Source organism: Bombina bombina, chromosome 5, assembly GCF_027579735.1.
Source record: "Bombina bombina isolate aBomBom1 chromosome 5, aBomBom1.pri, whole genome shotgun sequence".
Taxonomy (NCBI): Eukaryota; Metazoa; Chordata; class Amphibia; order Anura; family Bombinatoridae; genus Bombina; species Bombina bombina.
In genome coordinates this window covers 303,576,054-303,593,744 of record NC_069503.1, presented here as the reverse complement: position 1 = coordinate 303,593,744, position 17,691 = coordinate 303,576,054, and the positions used below count along the sequence as shown (strand labels likewise).

Here is a 17,691-nt window from a genome sequence, read left to right as displayed (position 1 = left end):
TTTACCCCCCTGCCATTTTCGGAATACACCAGGATGCAACAAAGGCAAATGGAGCATTACAAAAAATTTTTAAAAAACGGCCGCAATAAGTATTAAAAAAACAAACAAACCTAACCGTCCGCAATAAGTAACAGGATACAAAGAATCTGTAGATACAGAAACGGTGGAGCGCAAAAAGAGGGGACACAAAGCGATCTAAGTGCAGATTAAAAAATGTCCACTTTATTCCAAAAAGAGACACAAAGATGTACACTTACAAGATTTACCCTCAAACATGTGAGGTATGTTCCAGCACAGTACAGATGTCCACAGCGTGAGTATGATGTCAATTCACAAACTGTCTTGTGCTGTCAAACTTAGTATCCCTTTTTCTTCCTCTGATACATAAGTATGTGGCTGTTAGTATGTAATATATACCCACTATTAGGCAAGTCCCCCACACATAAGAACCGTATCATAAAGGGATAACTTAAAGAGCTAAGGGGGCGGTGTCACTGAGGCAGTGGTAGGGTAAGAAAATTAGCCAGCTACAAACCCGCCGCTCCACACAGGTCACCTACGTCCCCCGTTACGTAAAATGGGTGTGGCCTTACGCGTTTCGCTGGGCTCCTCCCAGCTTTGTCAGATCGCCTCTGACGAAGCTGGGAGGAGCCCAGCGAAACGCGTAAGGCTGCCTAGTGTACCGCTGCCTAGTGTTGTTTATTTTTTTCTGTATTTTTACTTTTTTATTTTTTGTAGCTTGGGGGTTACATTTTTCACACATAGGCTGCCCTCTGGGCAGGCTTATTAAAGGGACAGTAAACCTTAAAAATAATGTTATATAATTCTGCACATAGTGCAGAATTATATAACATTATTTAGGTGCTTTAGCCATAAAAGCCTTTTTTACAGTTTAATTTGCTAAAATACCGCGCTTTTACAGACCCGCTCTCTGCTGAGCGGGTCTGTAATATTCAGTCAGCGCATCGGGCCAGCTGTATAGTCACAGCCCGGCCCGACCGCACCATAAGACTAAGTGCAGCTCGCTCCTGTGACAGGAGCGAGCTGCACTTAGTGCTATGGCGCGGTCGGGCCGGGCTGTGACTATACAGCTGGCCCGATGCGCTGACTGAATATTACAGACCTGCTCAGCAGAGAGCAGAGAGCGGGTCTGTAAAAGCGCGGTATTTTAGCAAATTAAACTGTAAAAAAGGCTTTTATGGCTATAGCACCTAAATAATGTTATATAATTCTGCACTATGTGCAGAATTATATAACATTATTTTTAAGGTTTACTGTCCCTTTAACTTGTAGCAAATAATTCTGCCCAAGATACATATCAGGCATCTGTTAACTGATTTATTATTTTAGAGATGGTGATATGACTGTTGAGAAAAGATAAGTTTGTGTCATAAGTATAAAGATGGTACTAAATACAAATATAACAAATGTGTGTTGATGAAGAATATCAGTGAAGCAAGACAAAGGTATGTTGTACACCAAATTGCACTGAGAATGAGCGAGTACACTATGAAGAAAGTCTAAAGTAGTTTATGGACAGTAAAAAGCTGTTTCATTGTTTCCAAAGAAGAAGATAACACATCTGTATGTGTGTAACAATTTTACCTTGTTCAAAGTGACCTTTAATACTAGACATGTGCAATTCGTTTCGGCTGAATTTTGGCCGATTCAGAAATTCGAATGAATCCGAATTTCCGAATCGGCACCGTAACTAAAATCTTGAAAAATTCCGAAAATAAATAAATCCGTTTCCGAATATTCGGATCCATTCTTTATTCATATTCAGAATTTTTCATTGTTCTAATGTAAAGCGCAGTTCCCCGACACCAACTAAATAAAGCTATTAACCCCTAAACCGCAGCTCCCCGACATCGCTAACACTAACTAAACCTATTAACCCCTAAACCGCAGTTCCCAGACATCGCCAAAACGAACTAAACCTATTAATCCCTAAATCGCAGTTCCCCCAACATCGCTGACACTAACTAAACCTATGCACCCCTAAACTGCAGTTCCCCGACATCGCCGACACTAACTAAACCTATTAGCCCCTAAACCGCAGTTCCCAAACATCACCAACACTAACTAAACCTATTAGTGCATCATTGATAGTACAAAATATCAAAAATATTCTGCGTCGGTATGATGGTAAGTTATTATGAATAAATGTATATGGTTTTTGAAATTGAATATTTTCTTCATAATCTTCATATTATGAAAGTTAAAGGCTGTGGACAGATAAATAGAAAAATATTTGAATTGCTTGTATTAAATAGACATGTGCAACGCTAAAAAAAAATTGTTTCGTTTCGTTTTCATAAGTTAAATAAATAATTTAGTTTCTGCAAATTAGTTTAGTTTAAATATTTTTTTCGGATCCGTTTGTTATTTCGGATCCATTCTTTATTCATATTCATTATTCTATTCTAAAGTTTAGAATAGAATAATTCATATGAATAAAGTATGGGTCCGAAAAAATGAAAGGATCCTAAGAAACGATTTAACATAACTAATACGCCGCCGATTGCCTGAAACAAAATTATATAAATCGCTGCCGCAACCCACATCACTGACACTTAATAAAGCTATTAACCCCTAAATCCCCGTCCCCCACATTGCCAACACTAACTAAACATATTAACCCCTAAACCACCGCCCCCCACATCGCGACACTAACTAAACCTAATAACCCCTAAACCGCCGTTACCCGACATTGCCCACACTAACTACACCTATTAATCCCTAAACTGCAGTTCCCCGACATCGCCGACACTAACTTAACCTATTAACCCACGCAGTTCCCCAACATCGCCGACACTAACTAAACCTATTAACCCCTAAACCACAGTTCCCCGACATCGCCGACACTAACTAAATTAATTAACCCCTAAACCGCAGTTCCCCGACATCGCCGACACTAACTAAACCTATTAACCCCTAAACCACAGTTCACAGATTTCGCCAACACTAACTAAAACACTAACTAAATTAATTAACCCCTAAACCGCAGTTCCCCGACATCGCCGACACTAACTAAACCTATTAACCCCTAAACCGCAGTTCCCAAACATCGCCAACACTAGCTAAACCTATTAACCCCTAAACCGCAGTTCCCCGACATCGCCAACACTAACTAAACCTTTTAACCCCTAAATCGCAGTTCCCCGACATTGCCAACACTAACAAAACCTATTAACCCCTAAACCGCAGTTCCCCGACGTCTCTACGATAGCTAAGTTTACATTATGTATATATTTACACATTTTGAAGAATTATTTTTGGAATTAACTAACAGAACTGAGAGAATACTTCCAAATTACAGATGAAGGGTGAGTGCCAACTTTTGAGCTGGAAACAGAGGGGCAGAATGTGGGGGAAAAAAGAATTATGTTTAAAAGGACCACAAGACTTCCAAGTTACCTCCCCAGTTAAGAATTATTCAAAACTACTTATGATCATGGACAGTCATAAATTAAGTTTATATCAGAAAGCTCTCAATATGGATGTTAGCTAACCACGACTGATATTACTGGCAATTACTATAATACTGGTGGGATATGGCTGATCTGCTGGATGGCAATTACTGGAATTCAGGTGGAATGAAATTATTCGAATGAAAAATAATTAATATTTAATAAAAAAAGAAGATGGAGGGGAGGAAGACAAACAGTGATGTAAGTCCATCTGAAGGAATTAGGAAAACTACTACAAAGAGACGGGTAAAGAAAATAAAATAAATTAAATAGAGATTTTTTTTAATTTTAATTCCACTATTTTAAGCCAAAACTATACTAACCTCTGCTGGCTTCAGAATGGAAGCATCTTCCTCTGAGCAGCGCACCGGGCGGAGTTAAAAATACAATCTACCTACGCAAGTTGCGCAGTACTTACGCAACGTGTGTAGGGATATTGTAACTTAAATCCTCCTCCGTTGGTATTCACTGATGTCCAGTCAGTCACAGTAGGAAGTTCAGGCAAGACGGGGGTGACACCATCAGAGGAGATTAATTCCTGCTTGATGGTGTCAAGAACAACCAACATCTTCTTCCACAGACCACCAACATCTTCCACGGACCACTGGTTGGTGACAGCTGATCTATATATTGGTATAAATATATATTTGTGCAAAAAAACATCAGATATATGTAGAAATATGTATTTATGAATAATTAGAACATATGTTATGTAAAGAACATTGGAATATGGAATATTCATATTTTTATGTTGGTTTAGTGCAAATGAGAAAATATCATTGGATTTGCAAATATGGTGTTAGGTTTTTTTCCACTTTTTCTCCATTGACTTCTATGGAGGAATACGTGAACGTGCATGCAATATTCTTATTTCTGATTTTTACGTTAGTAGGGTTACCGATAGAGAGAAAACTGTTTACTTTCAACTCGTAATATGAGTGCAATGCGACTAGCGCAAAAATTTTAATTCTAGCGCAATTAACGCTCAAGCAAAAGCGTTAATTAGCGATTCACTTGTAATCTAGTCCATCATTTTTTTAATGACAAAGATTACATATATGGCATTTGATTAGCTAAAGTTTACCATCACTTAATACTTCTTTCATGATAGCGAAAGTGTCAGTTTAACAAGATTCTTACTGAGCAGGAGAGATGGCCTAAATAAAGAGTGCGGCCCTAGTTGGAAAAATAGGGTAATTCTAATATAAATTATGTTGGTGTTGCCATAACATTGTAAGTAAATTTGTGATATTACATTATAAAAAACTTTCTCGTATTAACATACACTTCTTACCCATCGCCAATGCCAATGCATACAGAGACAGTAACTTGCATGTATACCTGTTACTCTAGCAAAAGAAAGGCAATGCTTCCGGAGTGTAGGACATATATACAGGAATGCATGTGACTGCTTCTTTAAAAAGATCATGTTTTCCGGGTGTGGACCTCTTTTAAAAGATCTGTGTTTTTCTTTGGTGGGGAGAGCTGGTGTTTTCTCTATCTAGAGAAAAAAAAAAGTGTTCTATTTTGAAGAACAGCATTACTAAATTGAGAAAAAAAAGTAGTTTAAGTTAAAATGTGCATGTTGTGCAAAAATCCAACAAAAAGGGAATTTGACTGGTAGAACTGCTGAAGGATTATACTTCAATCACCAACGTTTAAATCTTTAGCTATGTAATACTGAGAAACTTTGCAGTGTAATTTCATTATTTATTTTGTCTTTGATCATGTCATTTATCAGAACAATTGCTGGTTTTCCACTGCCTTGCTAGAGGGAGGAGAGCATTATGTGGATTTCAGAACCCAAAGCCCTAGCCCATGATGATCCCTAAATTATAATCCCCCAACCCAGAAAACTCAATAATACACTACAATATATTCTTTAATGGGGGAGTTTAAAAAAAGGGACATTCAAGTCAAAATTAAACATCCTTGGTTTAGATAGAGTAAGCAATTTCTAAACAACCTTCCTATGTACTTCAATTACCAAATTTTCTTTGTACTTGTAGTATCCTTTGTTGAAGAGTAAACCTAGATAGGCTCATTGGCGCTTAGTAGTTTGCTCACCTTTGGAAAAGTGTTGCAGCAGTTTTCAACAATATTTGTAGCAACATTGTTGCAAACATGGTTGCCATAGACTGTGCTAAAGTTGTACACACTTGTAAGCATATATGATGAGCCTACCTAGTAGTAATCAAGCAAATGATACTAAGAACAAAGCAAATATGACAAGTCTGTTGGAAAGTTGTAAATGATTCTGATAGATCATGCTATTTTATTTTTATTTTACTGTGCCTTTAATTTCAGAATGGCAAGGATTATATATGCTTGTGTTATTTACACATGCATTTTTTTTATATATTGGCTAGTTTTGTTTTTATTTGCCAGCTGAGGCAATACCTGCAAAGACCAGATACTTTACATGCCTTATTTATGTTTATGCAATAATTCCAAACTGACCAAATGTTTACCCACATGGTCTTTTAAAGTTAGGAAAATCAGCGTTCAACGACCTTTTAACCTCAAGTTTCTATATAGTACACGCCTCAGTGTTCCAACTGTACGATAGCGATATCTCTTTTGTTGTCAGTGTCCTCCCTGCCCCGGGGGCTCGGATCCAGGACTATCCCAGTTTGCAATCAGTGTTTACATTACGTAGGACACCGTGTTACTACAGGCTGAGCTTGCTGGACAGCTCACGCCGCTCACATGCCCTCTCTTCTGTACAGAAGGACATCAGATCACGTGACTGCAGCGAGGCGGGCCCCCAATTCAGCCAATCAGCGGGCAGCGTGCGCCTGATCTGTCTCTAGCGCAAGGACGTTCTGGGTAACGTTTTGATGGGAAGTGAGTTCTGCAAAAAAGCATGGCAGCCAAGGTATGTAGGCACTGCAGGGGACACACGTCCTGTGACTATTCTGCGGCACTTAGATACTGCAGGGGAGCACTGGGTATTATTATAATTGCACTGTATCTCTCCTGAGATCCAGCTGGGTTGGATTTCTATTAGATTTATGATCTAGCGCTAAAAGGTCATCTTCTTAATGTCAGTATGCAAAAAATCATGTAGTGTGCAAAACAGTATGTATTATGAGTCTACACTGAGTGTAGCATACATTGCACATGTGCAGTGAGCATTATGTAAGTTATCATTAACCCAGTATCCAGGCAGCCCTGGCACCAAGGAGAAACCAATTTGCATTCTGGTACTTAAGATGCACAGAAATTGCAATATACATTACATAAGTTCTCCAGTAAACTGTAGGTAGTGAGTCTGTATCCTGTTACTCAGAGGTGCTGAATTAAAGATTATTGTTCTCTAGAGAGAGAGTGTGGGCTGTGTTTACTTTTGTGCATTAATTAAATCATAAGCACTTTCCACCCCTACTCTGCTTCATTTGTGGCTTCTGACTTTGACAGTAAGCAGATAAGCTTCTAAGTGACCCTGCTTTCCTCAGCTGTCAGAGCACCTAATTTGCATCTGACTCATCAGCTGTCTGTATGCCACTGTCAGCTAAAGTTGTGATTGTGATTATGTTATATCAGGGTAATAAGCAATGGTCTGAAATTATTGCAATGAAACATAGGTCCCTGTAGGGTTCTGTTTTGTGTTGACTGCGTAATTACAGTGAAGGTTAAATGATTTCCCTTTAATTTAATTTGCCTGTCTGACTTTTGAGTGCTACTGGTGTCTGTTATTTTTCTGACCAGTTATCTGATTTTGTTTATGTATACTTCAAGTTCACTTATGTCTTCTGTTTTGCAAGTTTTTATTGGTAAACACTTATGTAGAACTTCTGATCTAGTTATGCCATTGTATGAGTCCTTGAGAGAAAGGTCACAATTATTCTTAAACACACCATGGCAAATCATAAATTCATAAGAATAAAGAAACTACATTTTCTGGTTCCCTGCTCTTCGCCATCTAGACATCTTGCCTTGGGAAACTTATAAGTACTATGGCTTTTAATATCAACTCTGTGCGGATGATGCCAACAATATACCTCTCCCCCTCAGACCTCACACCCTCACTACTCAATCTGTTAACAAACTGTCTTTCTGCAGATTTCTTATACATGTCCTCACACAATTACAGCTCAATATGCCAAAACTAAGCTTCCATTTATTTCCCACCCCTGAATTATTATTTGTTGTAGAATACTCTATAGTCTCCACATTTACTCTGGTCAACTGTCTCAGTGTCCCACTTCACAGAGCACTTTACATCACTCCCCATATCTATATACTTACCAAACCCTGCTCTTTTTTATCCATACAACAGATTACATTCATTCCTTATCCAAGACACCACCAAAATATTGATATTAATTTGATTATTCTTCCTGTCAACATACTTCTCTGTGGACTTCCCCTCTCCAATCTGTCAAGAATGTTGCCGCCAAAATATTTCTCTTTTTAATAGGTATCATTTGTTCCCCAATGTCAGAACATACATTAGCTCCCTGTTCCCTACCTAATGAATTTAAATACTTTAACTTAAAAACTCTAAACAGTCTTGCACCCAATTAAGGGCTAGATTACAAGCGTAGCAGTATTTCGATTTTTGCCCTAGTCAGGTTGCGCTGGTATTGAGTTGAAAGAAAAGTGTTTTTTTCTCCAAATTCGAAGATCGTGTTCACACATTCCCCCTTAGAAGTCAATGGAGAGAAAAAACAAAACACCCCACTCTCTCGCACAAACTCCATCGCATATTTGTAATAGCGCTAACCTGAAAATAAATTATTCATATTTAATTTTCCATTGTTCTGAACGTAATATGTTCTGTTTATTCATAAATAAATATATCTACATATATCTGTTTTTTTTAAACAAATATATATAGGTACAGATATATCTATTTATAAATACTTAGAACATATTCTATGTGCAGGACATTGGAATGTGAAATATTTACAGTGAATACATAGTAAAAAAAAAAATAAAAAAAAAAATATGTATATATATATATATATATATATATATATATATATATATATATATATATATATATATATATATATATTCATACACCCCCACCCCCTTTAGCAATGTATCTGTAAGTATCTCAATGTAAAGTCCTTTGTCGGTTTTTATTTTTTCTAACACCCGAGATCTCATATCTTTGAACCCTTGTAACTTTTGTGTGCAATATTTTTTGGGGACAATGTTAATGAGTGTAACTGTACTTTGTAATGTACTTTTTAATTTAGCAAAACAATTAACCACAGCTCTGAGGTTGCAGTAATGATTCAAGCGTGAATCCCAATTGCGCTAGCGCACTTGCGATTAGCTCAACTTGTAATATCAGCACAATTTTAAAAAGGAGCGCAAACGATCGCGAAAAACCCTCGCTAAATCGTTTGCGCTCCACGTGTAATCTAGCTCTAAATTTCTGACCTCTTCTCCAACTTGTCCTGTTCAATATACTTATGTCTTACATTTGTTTTCCTCTCATGATCCACTCCCATTCCTGTCACCAAGACTTCTCATGCTGCACCTCCCCTGTGGAGCTCTTCTTTGCCTTGTACTGTAACATCTTGTTTAGCTATGTGTACCAACTTCCCTTCTAGTTGTTCATCATCACCCCCCACCTATAAACCATTTTAAAAGGTCAGTCAAGCAACCTCTACATCTCTCGTCTCTCACCCCTAACCTCTAGATTGTAATCCCTTCTCCTTCTGTATAAATTACTTTGTCCAGTCTAGTTGTAATCTTTTGTATACTCTAATGATGTATTCACTTGCTGCAAAAATGAAATCGCGCAATCATCAATGCGACTACGGAATTTCAAGGCCGGGATCGGATCAAAGGTGACTGCCTATGTTGCTAGGCACGCTCCCAGTTCGATCTTGAGTTTGTCTAAAGGGGAAGGCTGCACTACGTTTTTATAAGGTAGGACATTCCATGCTGTCCTTCAACGTTAAAACCCAGCGCTGTTAGGATGACATGGAACGTCCTAACGGCGTGAAGGGGTTAAAATGTATATGGCTGTTGTTGTTGTTATTATTATTACAGTTAGAATTCAAAATAATAATAAAACAAATAGGCAAATGCAGCAATGCACCGCCATTCATTTGTCCTGCCGCGTCTCTCATGATAAAAATCTGTTTTACTTTTACAGGTAGCATTAACCAAGAGAGCTGACGCAGCTGAACTGAAAACCATATTTCACAAGGTATGTTGTAGTGAATAGCCAAACTATTTTAACACATCTTAATTAGGAAGTCAGTGGTGCTGTCAATGAGTTAACGTTAAAGGGATATAAAAACCCCAAAACATTTTCTTTCATGAGTCAGAGCATACAATTTTAAGCAACTTTCTAATTTACACCTATTATCAATTTCTTTGTTCTCTTGGTATCCTTTATTTGAAAAAGCAGTCATGTAATCTTAGGAGCCGGCCCATTTTTGCTTCAGCACCCTGAGTAGCACTTGTTGATTGGTGACTCCATATAGCGACCAATCAGCAAGCGCTATCCAAGTGCTGAAACAAAAATCCATAAAACAAAAAAATTGGGCTTCATATCCCACCCACTTTTTGATAAGTTCGTCTTTTTATCTAGAATATATGGATTTATTAAAAGGGACACTGTACTGTACAAATTTCTCTGCTTTAATGTGTTGCCTGTTGATACTGCCACCTATACTGCAATATTTTATATAGAAAAGCTATGTAAATAAGAGTAAGCAGCCTGAAATTAACCCTTAATGGGAGGTTGGAAGATAGTGCCTATCACATTGCAAAGGGTGTTCCTGCAGCTGCTTTGAATGTAATGAAATCTTATCAGTTGCTTGCCTGAGTACATTTCATCTTTATTATAAGGTGTTTGAATAAATAATATTATTTCTGTGAGTATTCTGATAATTTTTTTTATTTTTGCGGATATTTATCTTTTAATTGTTGACATCTAAAGGTTCTTGACTTGCAAATGCTGCAAATCAAATTTCTAATGTATTACTGTTTCTTAAAGAACTGATGTTCCTATACTGGGGTAAAAAGAAGTTGTTCTTATCAGTCAATTTAGCAATCTGTCCCAAACAGAACATTAATTATATGTGCATCTTCTGTATTCAAAATCAGTTTATAGGGATACTGTCGCTAAAATTGGTTTTCCCTTTTAATATGTTTTAAATTACTTGTTATACCAGCTGCAGACTATTACATTTTTGGGAAATTGCTTCTTTATGTTTCTTTTTTGTATGTGAAATGGCTGTTTTTGATCTTTGAAATGATAACCCAATCAAGTAGGCTAAGTTTGAAGGGAGAGCAGACCTCCTTATCACTCTTAATGCACAAATGCTAATGCATAGGTACTAAAATGTTTTCAATTACTCTACCTCTTCCACCCCCACTTGGAGGATGATTACAGCTGCCGCCTCTTATTTCAAAGCTCTTTTCTTTAAGAGTATACTGCAGTATTGCAAATAGCTGTATATGTGGTGGGTTCAACAGGGAATAGCTACTATTTAAAATGACAAAATAAAGACAAAGGAGATATTTGCAAACATTTTAATACACTCCATCTTGTAAAAGGAATCATTAGGAGAAGAGAAAATGATACAGTACAATGTTCCTTTTAAATAATGTGTTTCATGCAAAATAGTTTTATCAATTTGAGGTAAAAACAATATAAATAAAAACAAAAGTAGTTGACTGAGCTGAACATCATTGTTTTTTTCTGTACAAAAATAAAGAAAAACACAAAATCCCATGAATGCAGATTAGTAAATCTAAATACATTTTCTTGTCTTGAAAATCACTAAAAATGAAGGCACAAATCAGACTGGTTACCTAGCCCAGCTAGTTCTTGTTTTTTCCAAACTGAGTAAAACCTAATTGACCTTTTGCTCTTTAGATGCTTTATAACGTCTGTCTAATAAGATACTTCTCGTTGTCTTTTTTTTTTTTTTAGTATGCAAGTGTTGAAAAAAATGGAGAATTCTTTATGTCCCCCCTTGATTTTGTCCAACGTTACTTAAACCTTACTGCTGAGGGGCAACCCAATCCGAAGACAGTTCAGCTGCTTGCTGGAGTTGTGGATCAGACCAAAGATGGGTAAGAACATTCTGTACGCTGTGCTATCTCTGCTCTTATAAAGTGCAGTGTTTGTCCAGTTTTCAGGTGCTGCAAACTAAGATTTTCACCTAGATAAAAAAATATTTACCATGTATTAGATACTTTTTCTGTGTATGCTGTTTGTCTTGGCTGTTTTTGCCCCGTTCCTTACAATAATGTTTCCTAGCAATCAAACTAGGAGCCAAATCTGCTGTGTGGTTTTTTTTTTTTTTAATAACAATTTCACACAATACGCTTGCACTATGGCAGAGTGGTAAAAAAAAAGCAAGTGCCTATTTACTGTAACAATATATGGAGAAGAGTGGCACGTACAACATATGTCTGTTATTTTGGACACTTTGCTTGATTTTTGAATAGCTGGTGAGAAATGTGAGGATTTATCAATATGAATGATTATGAGTAGGGCTGTTTATGCAAGCTGTGTTCTATGCAAAAAAATAATCATAACTTTAGAACACTATGATTTTAACATCTGCTATCAACATTACAGTGAACAAAATGTTTTCTGTTTATGACTGTAGTTAAAGAGATTTTATTCCAGGGCTTGACAAGTCCAGGTGCCAGGGAGCCACTGGCAGCTTAAAATTAGGCTCTGGTGTGGCTGTATCCCTTCTAGGCCAGACAGCTGTGAAATACATATCCAGCTTTGGCCAAACCATCTCTCTAAAAGCTCCTGCAAAGCATCTTAATTAATATCACAAAACCTGGGGGGTAGTAGTTAAAGGGACAGTCAACACAAAAGTAGTTTTAACATGTACCAATAAAGTTGCCCTAGATTGTTTTTTCACAATAATTATAAAGATAATCCGTTTTCCAGTTAAATCACTTTTCCCCCTGCTGCAGTTTTAAAATGTTTGTGTAGCCCCGCCCCTTTTTCTTCATCCGTGATATCATGAAAATCCTGTGTTCACTCTAATTGTTCTAAGTTACTTGTAACCCGTTTTTCGTGCATGCGCAATGCGCCTATTGTACGCTAGACACTTTCTTTCCATTGCTTTGGTGCCAGTGTTGTGTAGGGGCCAGATTAGAGCTAGCATTGTTAATGTTTATTGTAAATCAGGTTGCAATATTTTAGGGACAGGACACAAGGCACGGTCCTTAGATTGAACTATATAGGGGCACATATTACCTTCATTAGTTTGTGCTATATTTGTGAAGGAGCACATCGGTATTTAGGGGTCAGCATCATTGCCTAGATCTCAGTAGTTGGGGCACTCAGTCTAATGCAACATTATTGGCTAAAGAAAATCCTCCAGTTGGCATTATTGGAGAGGTGGCAGGCTGGGAACCTGAAAGTTATCTCTAAAATCTGCTTCCGTTCTGTTTGCTTTTACTCTGATTCACAGGGAAACGGGTCTTTCACTTTGGACATCCTTTTTAATGCAGAATTTTTGATCATCATATAAACCAATGAGTCCATTATTCTAGTCCGTCTTTTTTTTTTTTTTTTTAATAAGAATAATGGACTCATTGGTTTCACTTTCAGGTACTAGCTGTGAAGCTGACCGATCACAGGACGGCGTACTAGCCTGGTACCATCTGTGTATTAGAGCAATGACATTTACAGCTGTCTATAGCCCAGATCACCGGCATCTGAATTTACACAGCACAAGCCACTTTTTATCTCCCAATTACTAACAAAGCATAATGCCCATCCCAGCCTGCCACCTCTCCAATAATGCCAACTGGAGGATTTCCTTTAGCCAGTAATGTTGCATTAGACAGAGTGCCCCAACTACTGAGATCTGGTCAATGACGTGACTCTTGTGTATCATCTGGCATATTACGTAAGCTGCTATTATTTGGAAAGTGACGAATGGTATTTCCGGCTATAGCATAAATGTCTACGCTATAGTGATGTTTTGTACATTAGCTAGTCCTAGAATTACCTCTGTTATGGAGAGAAATTGTATAAACAGCTTTCTTAAAGAGACAGTGCAGTGAAAATTAAAGGGATATGAAACCAAAATATATTTTGCTATTCAGAGCATCTAGAGCACTACATGGCAGGAAATAGTGCTGTTATATAGTGCTCTTGCAAAACTGCTGCTATATAATGCTCCAGAAATGATCTGACTCCTAAGCATATGTCCCAGCTATTCAACAAAAGATACCAACAGAACAAAGACCATTTGATAATAGAATTAAATAAGAATTTTGTTTTAAAATTGCATGCTCAATCTGAATCATGAAAGACAAATTTGGGGTTTAATATTCCTTTAAACTTTCATGATTCAGATAGAACATGAAAATGTAAACAACTTTCCTTCCTTTATTGAAGAGTAAATCTAGGTCCGCTCATAAGGGCTAAGGAGTCTGCATGCGTCTTTAGTAGCTCATAAGGGCTAAGGAGTCTGCATGCGTCTTTAGTAGCTCATAAGAGCTAAGGAGTCTGCATGTGTCTTTAGTAGCTCATAAGGGCTAAGGAGTCTGCATGCGTCTTTAGTAGCTCATAAGGGCTAACGAGTTTGCATGCGTCTTTAGTAGCTCATAAGGGCTAAGGAGTCTGCATGTGTCTTTAGTAGCTCATAAGGGCTAACGAGTCTGCATGCGTCTTTAGTAGCTCATAAGGGCTAAGGAGTCTGCATGTGTCTTTAGTAGCTCATAAGGGCTAACGAGTCTGCATGCGTCTTTAGTAGCTCATAAGGGCTAACGAGTCTGCATGCGTCTTTAGTAGCTCATAAGGGCTAAGGAGTCTGCATGCGTCTTTAGTAGCTCATAAGGGCTAAGGAGTCTGCATGCGTCTTTAGTAGCTCATAAGGGCTAACGAGTCTGCATGCGTCTTTAGTAGCTCATAAGGGCTAACGAGTCTGCATGTGTCTTTAGTAGCTCATAAGAGCTAAGGAGTCTGCATGCGTCTTTAGTAGCTCATAAGAGCTAAGGAGTCTGCATGCGTCTTTAGTAGCTCATAAGGGCTAAGGAGTCTGCATGTGTCTTTAGTAGCTCATAAGGGCTAAGGAGTCTGCATGTGTCTTTAGTAGCTCATAAGAGCTAAGGAGTCTGCATGCGTCTTTAGTAGCTCATAAGGGCTAAGGAGTCTGCATGTGTCTTTAGTAGCTCATAAGGGCTAAGGAGTCTGCATGTGTCTTTAGTAGCTCATAAGGGCTAAGGAGTCTGCATGTGTCTTTAGTAGCTCATAAGGGCTAAGGAGTCTGCATGCGTCTTTAGTAGCTCATAAGAGCTAAGGAGTCTGCATGCGTCTTTAGTAGCTCATAAGGGCTAAGGAGTCTGCATGTGTCTTTAGTAGCTCATAAGAGCTAAGGAGTCTGCATGCGTCTTTAGTAGCTCATAAGGGCTAAGGAGTCTGCATGTGTCATTAGTAGCTCATAAGGGCTAAGGAGTCTGCATGCGTCTTTAGTAGCTCATAAGGGCTAAGGAGTCTGCATGCGTCTTTAGTAGCTCATAAGAGCTAAGGAGTCTGCATGCGTCTTTAGTAGCTCATAAGGGCTAAGGAGTCTGCATGCGTCTTTAGTAGCTCATAAGGGCTAAGGAGTCTGCATGTGTCTTTAGTAGCTCATAAGGGCTAAGGAGTCTGCATGCGTCTTTAGTAGCTCATAAGGGCTAAGGAGTCTGCATGCGTCTTTAGTAGCTCATAAGAGCTAAGGAGTCTGCATGCGTCTTTAGTAGCTCATAAGGGCTAAGGAGTCTGCATGCGTCTTTAGTAGCTCATAAGGGCTAAGGAGTCTGCATGTGTCTTTAGTAGCTCATAAGGGCTAAGGAGTCTGCATGCGTCTTTAGTAGCTCATAAGGGCTAAGGAGTCTGCATGCGTCTTTAGTAGCTCATAAGAGCTAAGGAGTCTGCATGCGTCTTTAGTAGCTCATAAGGGCTAAGGAGTCTGCATGCGTCTTTAGTAGCTCATAAGGGCTAAGGAGTCTGCATGTGTCTTTAGTAGCTCATAAGAGGTAAGGAGTCTGCATGCGTCTTTAGTAGCTCATAAAGGCTAAGGAGTCTGCATGTGTCTTTAGTAGCTCATAAGACTGTATATGTTTCTCTAATCCATGCTAAATTCTTGTAAAACATTTTTGTACTACAGATCTGTTTTTTTTTTTTTCCTCTCAATCTAAAATGTTGCAAGTTTTTCTCACAATATTTAAAAACCTATAATAGAAGCAATTGTAAGATTCTTTACTCAGAAAGCAGTGTAATGTGATTTATATTGGCCTGCTAGGGTCGGCAAGAAAAACTATGTCTTACTTGGTGAAGTTTAAATCAGGCCCTTACTCTTTAATAAAAGATACTAAGAGAATGAAGCAATATTGATAATAGAAGTAAATTGGAAAGTTGTTTAATATTGCATGTTCTATCTGAATCATGAACGTTTAATTTTGACTTTACTGTCCCTTTTTTTAAAGCTAGTGTACTGTAATTTTTTTTTTTTTTTTTTTTAATATCTTTCTAAAGATACATTTTACCTAATGGAGTGTATTAAGTTGTTTACAGATGGCTCCTTTGCTTTTATGTCATTTGAAATAGCTAATTTTGCATGTTGTATCCCCACCTATACTGAATATTTCAATGCTTAAAGGGACAGTCTAGTTAAAATTAAACTTTCATGATTCAGATAGGGCATGCAATTTTAAACCTCTTTCCAATTTACTCTTTATTATCAAATTTGATTTGTTCTCTTGGTATTCTTTGTTGAAAGTATATAGATAACATTATGCTCACTCCCATGGAGTTGCCTAGGAATTGGCACTGAATGTCTAAAATGCAAGTCTGTCAAAAGATCTGATATAAGGAGGCAGTCTGCAGAGGCTTAGATACAAGGTAAGCACAGAGGTAAAAAGTATATTAACCCCTTAACGACGCAAGTCGTACAGGGTACGTCGCATACAACCTGGTCTTAAAAGACCAGCGACGTACCCTATACGACATTAGGGGTTTAAAGCGGCTGGAAGCGATCCTGCTCGCTTCCAGCCGCTTTCTGGTTATTGCAGTGATGCCTCGATATCGAGGCATCCTGCAATAACACCCCTTGGCCATCCAAAGCAGAGAGAGCCACTCTGTGGCCCTCTCTGCACTGGACATCGGTGGCCGGTATCGTTGGTGGGTGGGAGCCGACTTGGGAGGCGGGTGGGCGGCCATAGATGGGCCGAGTAACGTAGAGGGAGGCGGGGCCGATGGGGGCGCGCACGGGAGGCGGCGGGCGCGTGCACGGGGCGGGAGCGGGTGGGAACCGCTACACTACAGAAAATATATTGTTATAACACCCCTTTCCCCACTTTTATAAGTTAAAACATATATAAATCGAAGCTATCTAGGAGGGGGTGGGGGGTTGGTCTTTGGTGGGGGGAGCTACATTACACAAAAGGGGAAAAAAATAATAAAGCAACTATTTTATACTAAACTGGGTAATGGCAGACAGATGCCAGTACCCAAGATGGCGCCCGTTAAGGCAGAAGGGGAGGGATAGAGAGCTGTTTGGTGGGGGATCAGTCAGGTTGGGGGCTAAGGGGGGTCCTACACGGCAGCATATGTAAATATGCTTTTTAAAAAAATCCTAAATATACCTTTTTATTTTAGTACTGGCAGAGTTGCTGCCAGTACTTAAGATGGCGGGGACAATTGTGGGGTGGGGGAGGGAAGAGAGCTGTTTGGGAGGGATCAGGGGGTCTGATGTTTCAGGTGGGAGGCTGAGCTCTACACTAAAGCTAAAATTAACCCTGCAAGCTCCCTACAAGCTCCCTAATTAACCCCTTCACTGCTAGCCATAATACACGTGTGATGCGCAGCGGCATTTAGCGGCCTTCTAAGTACCAAAAAACAACGCCAAAGCCATATATGTCTGCTATTTCTGAACAAAGGGGATTCAAGAGAAGCATTTACAACCCTTTGTGCCATAATTGCACAAGCTGTTTGTAAATGATTTCAGTGAGAAACCTAAAATTGTGAAAAATTTAACGTTTTTTTTTAATTTGATCGCATTTGGCGGTGAAATGGTGGCATGAAATATACCAAAATGGGCCTAGGTCAATAAATAAATACTTGGGGTTGTCTACTACACTACACTAAAGCTAAAATTACCACAAAAAGCTACCTACATGCTCCCTAATTAACCCCTTCACTGCTGGGCATAATACATGTGTGGTGCACAGTGGTATTTAGCAGCCTTCTAATTACCAAAAAGCAACGCCAAAGCCA

At 38.6% G+C, this 17,691-nt stretch overlaps 1 protein-coding gene across 1 annotated transcript in view; it reads left to right on the top strand.

Moving 5' to 3' along the window:
• Window positions 1-6,203: 6,203 nt before the first annotated feature.
• SLC25A13 (solute carrier family 25 member 13) overlaps window positions 6,204-17,691 on the top strand; it is a 396,949-nt gene continuing 385,461 nt past the window's right edge. Inside the window, exons 1-3 of the mRNA XM_053714082.1 lie at window positions 6,204-6,351; window positions 9,595-9,648; window positions 11,386-11,528. Coding sequence (XP_053570057.1) covers window positions 6,340-6,351; window positions 9,595-9,648; window positions 11,386-11,528 — 209 coding nt within the window. The 5' untranslated portion in view covers window positions 6,204-6,339. The remainder of the gene's footprint in view (window positions 6,352-9,594; window positions 9,649-11,385; window positions 11,529-17,691) is intronic.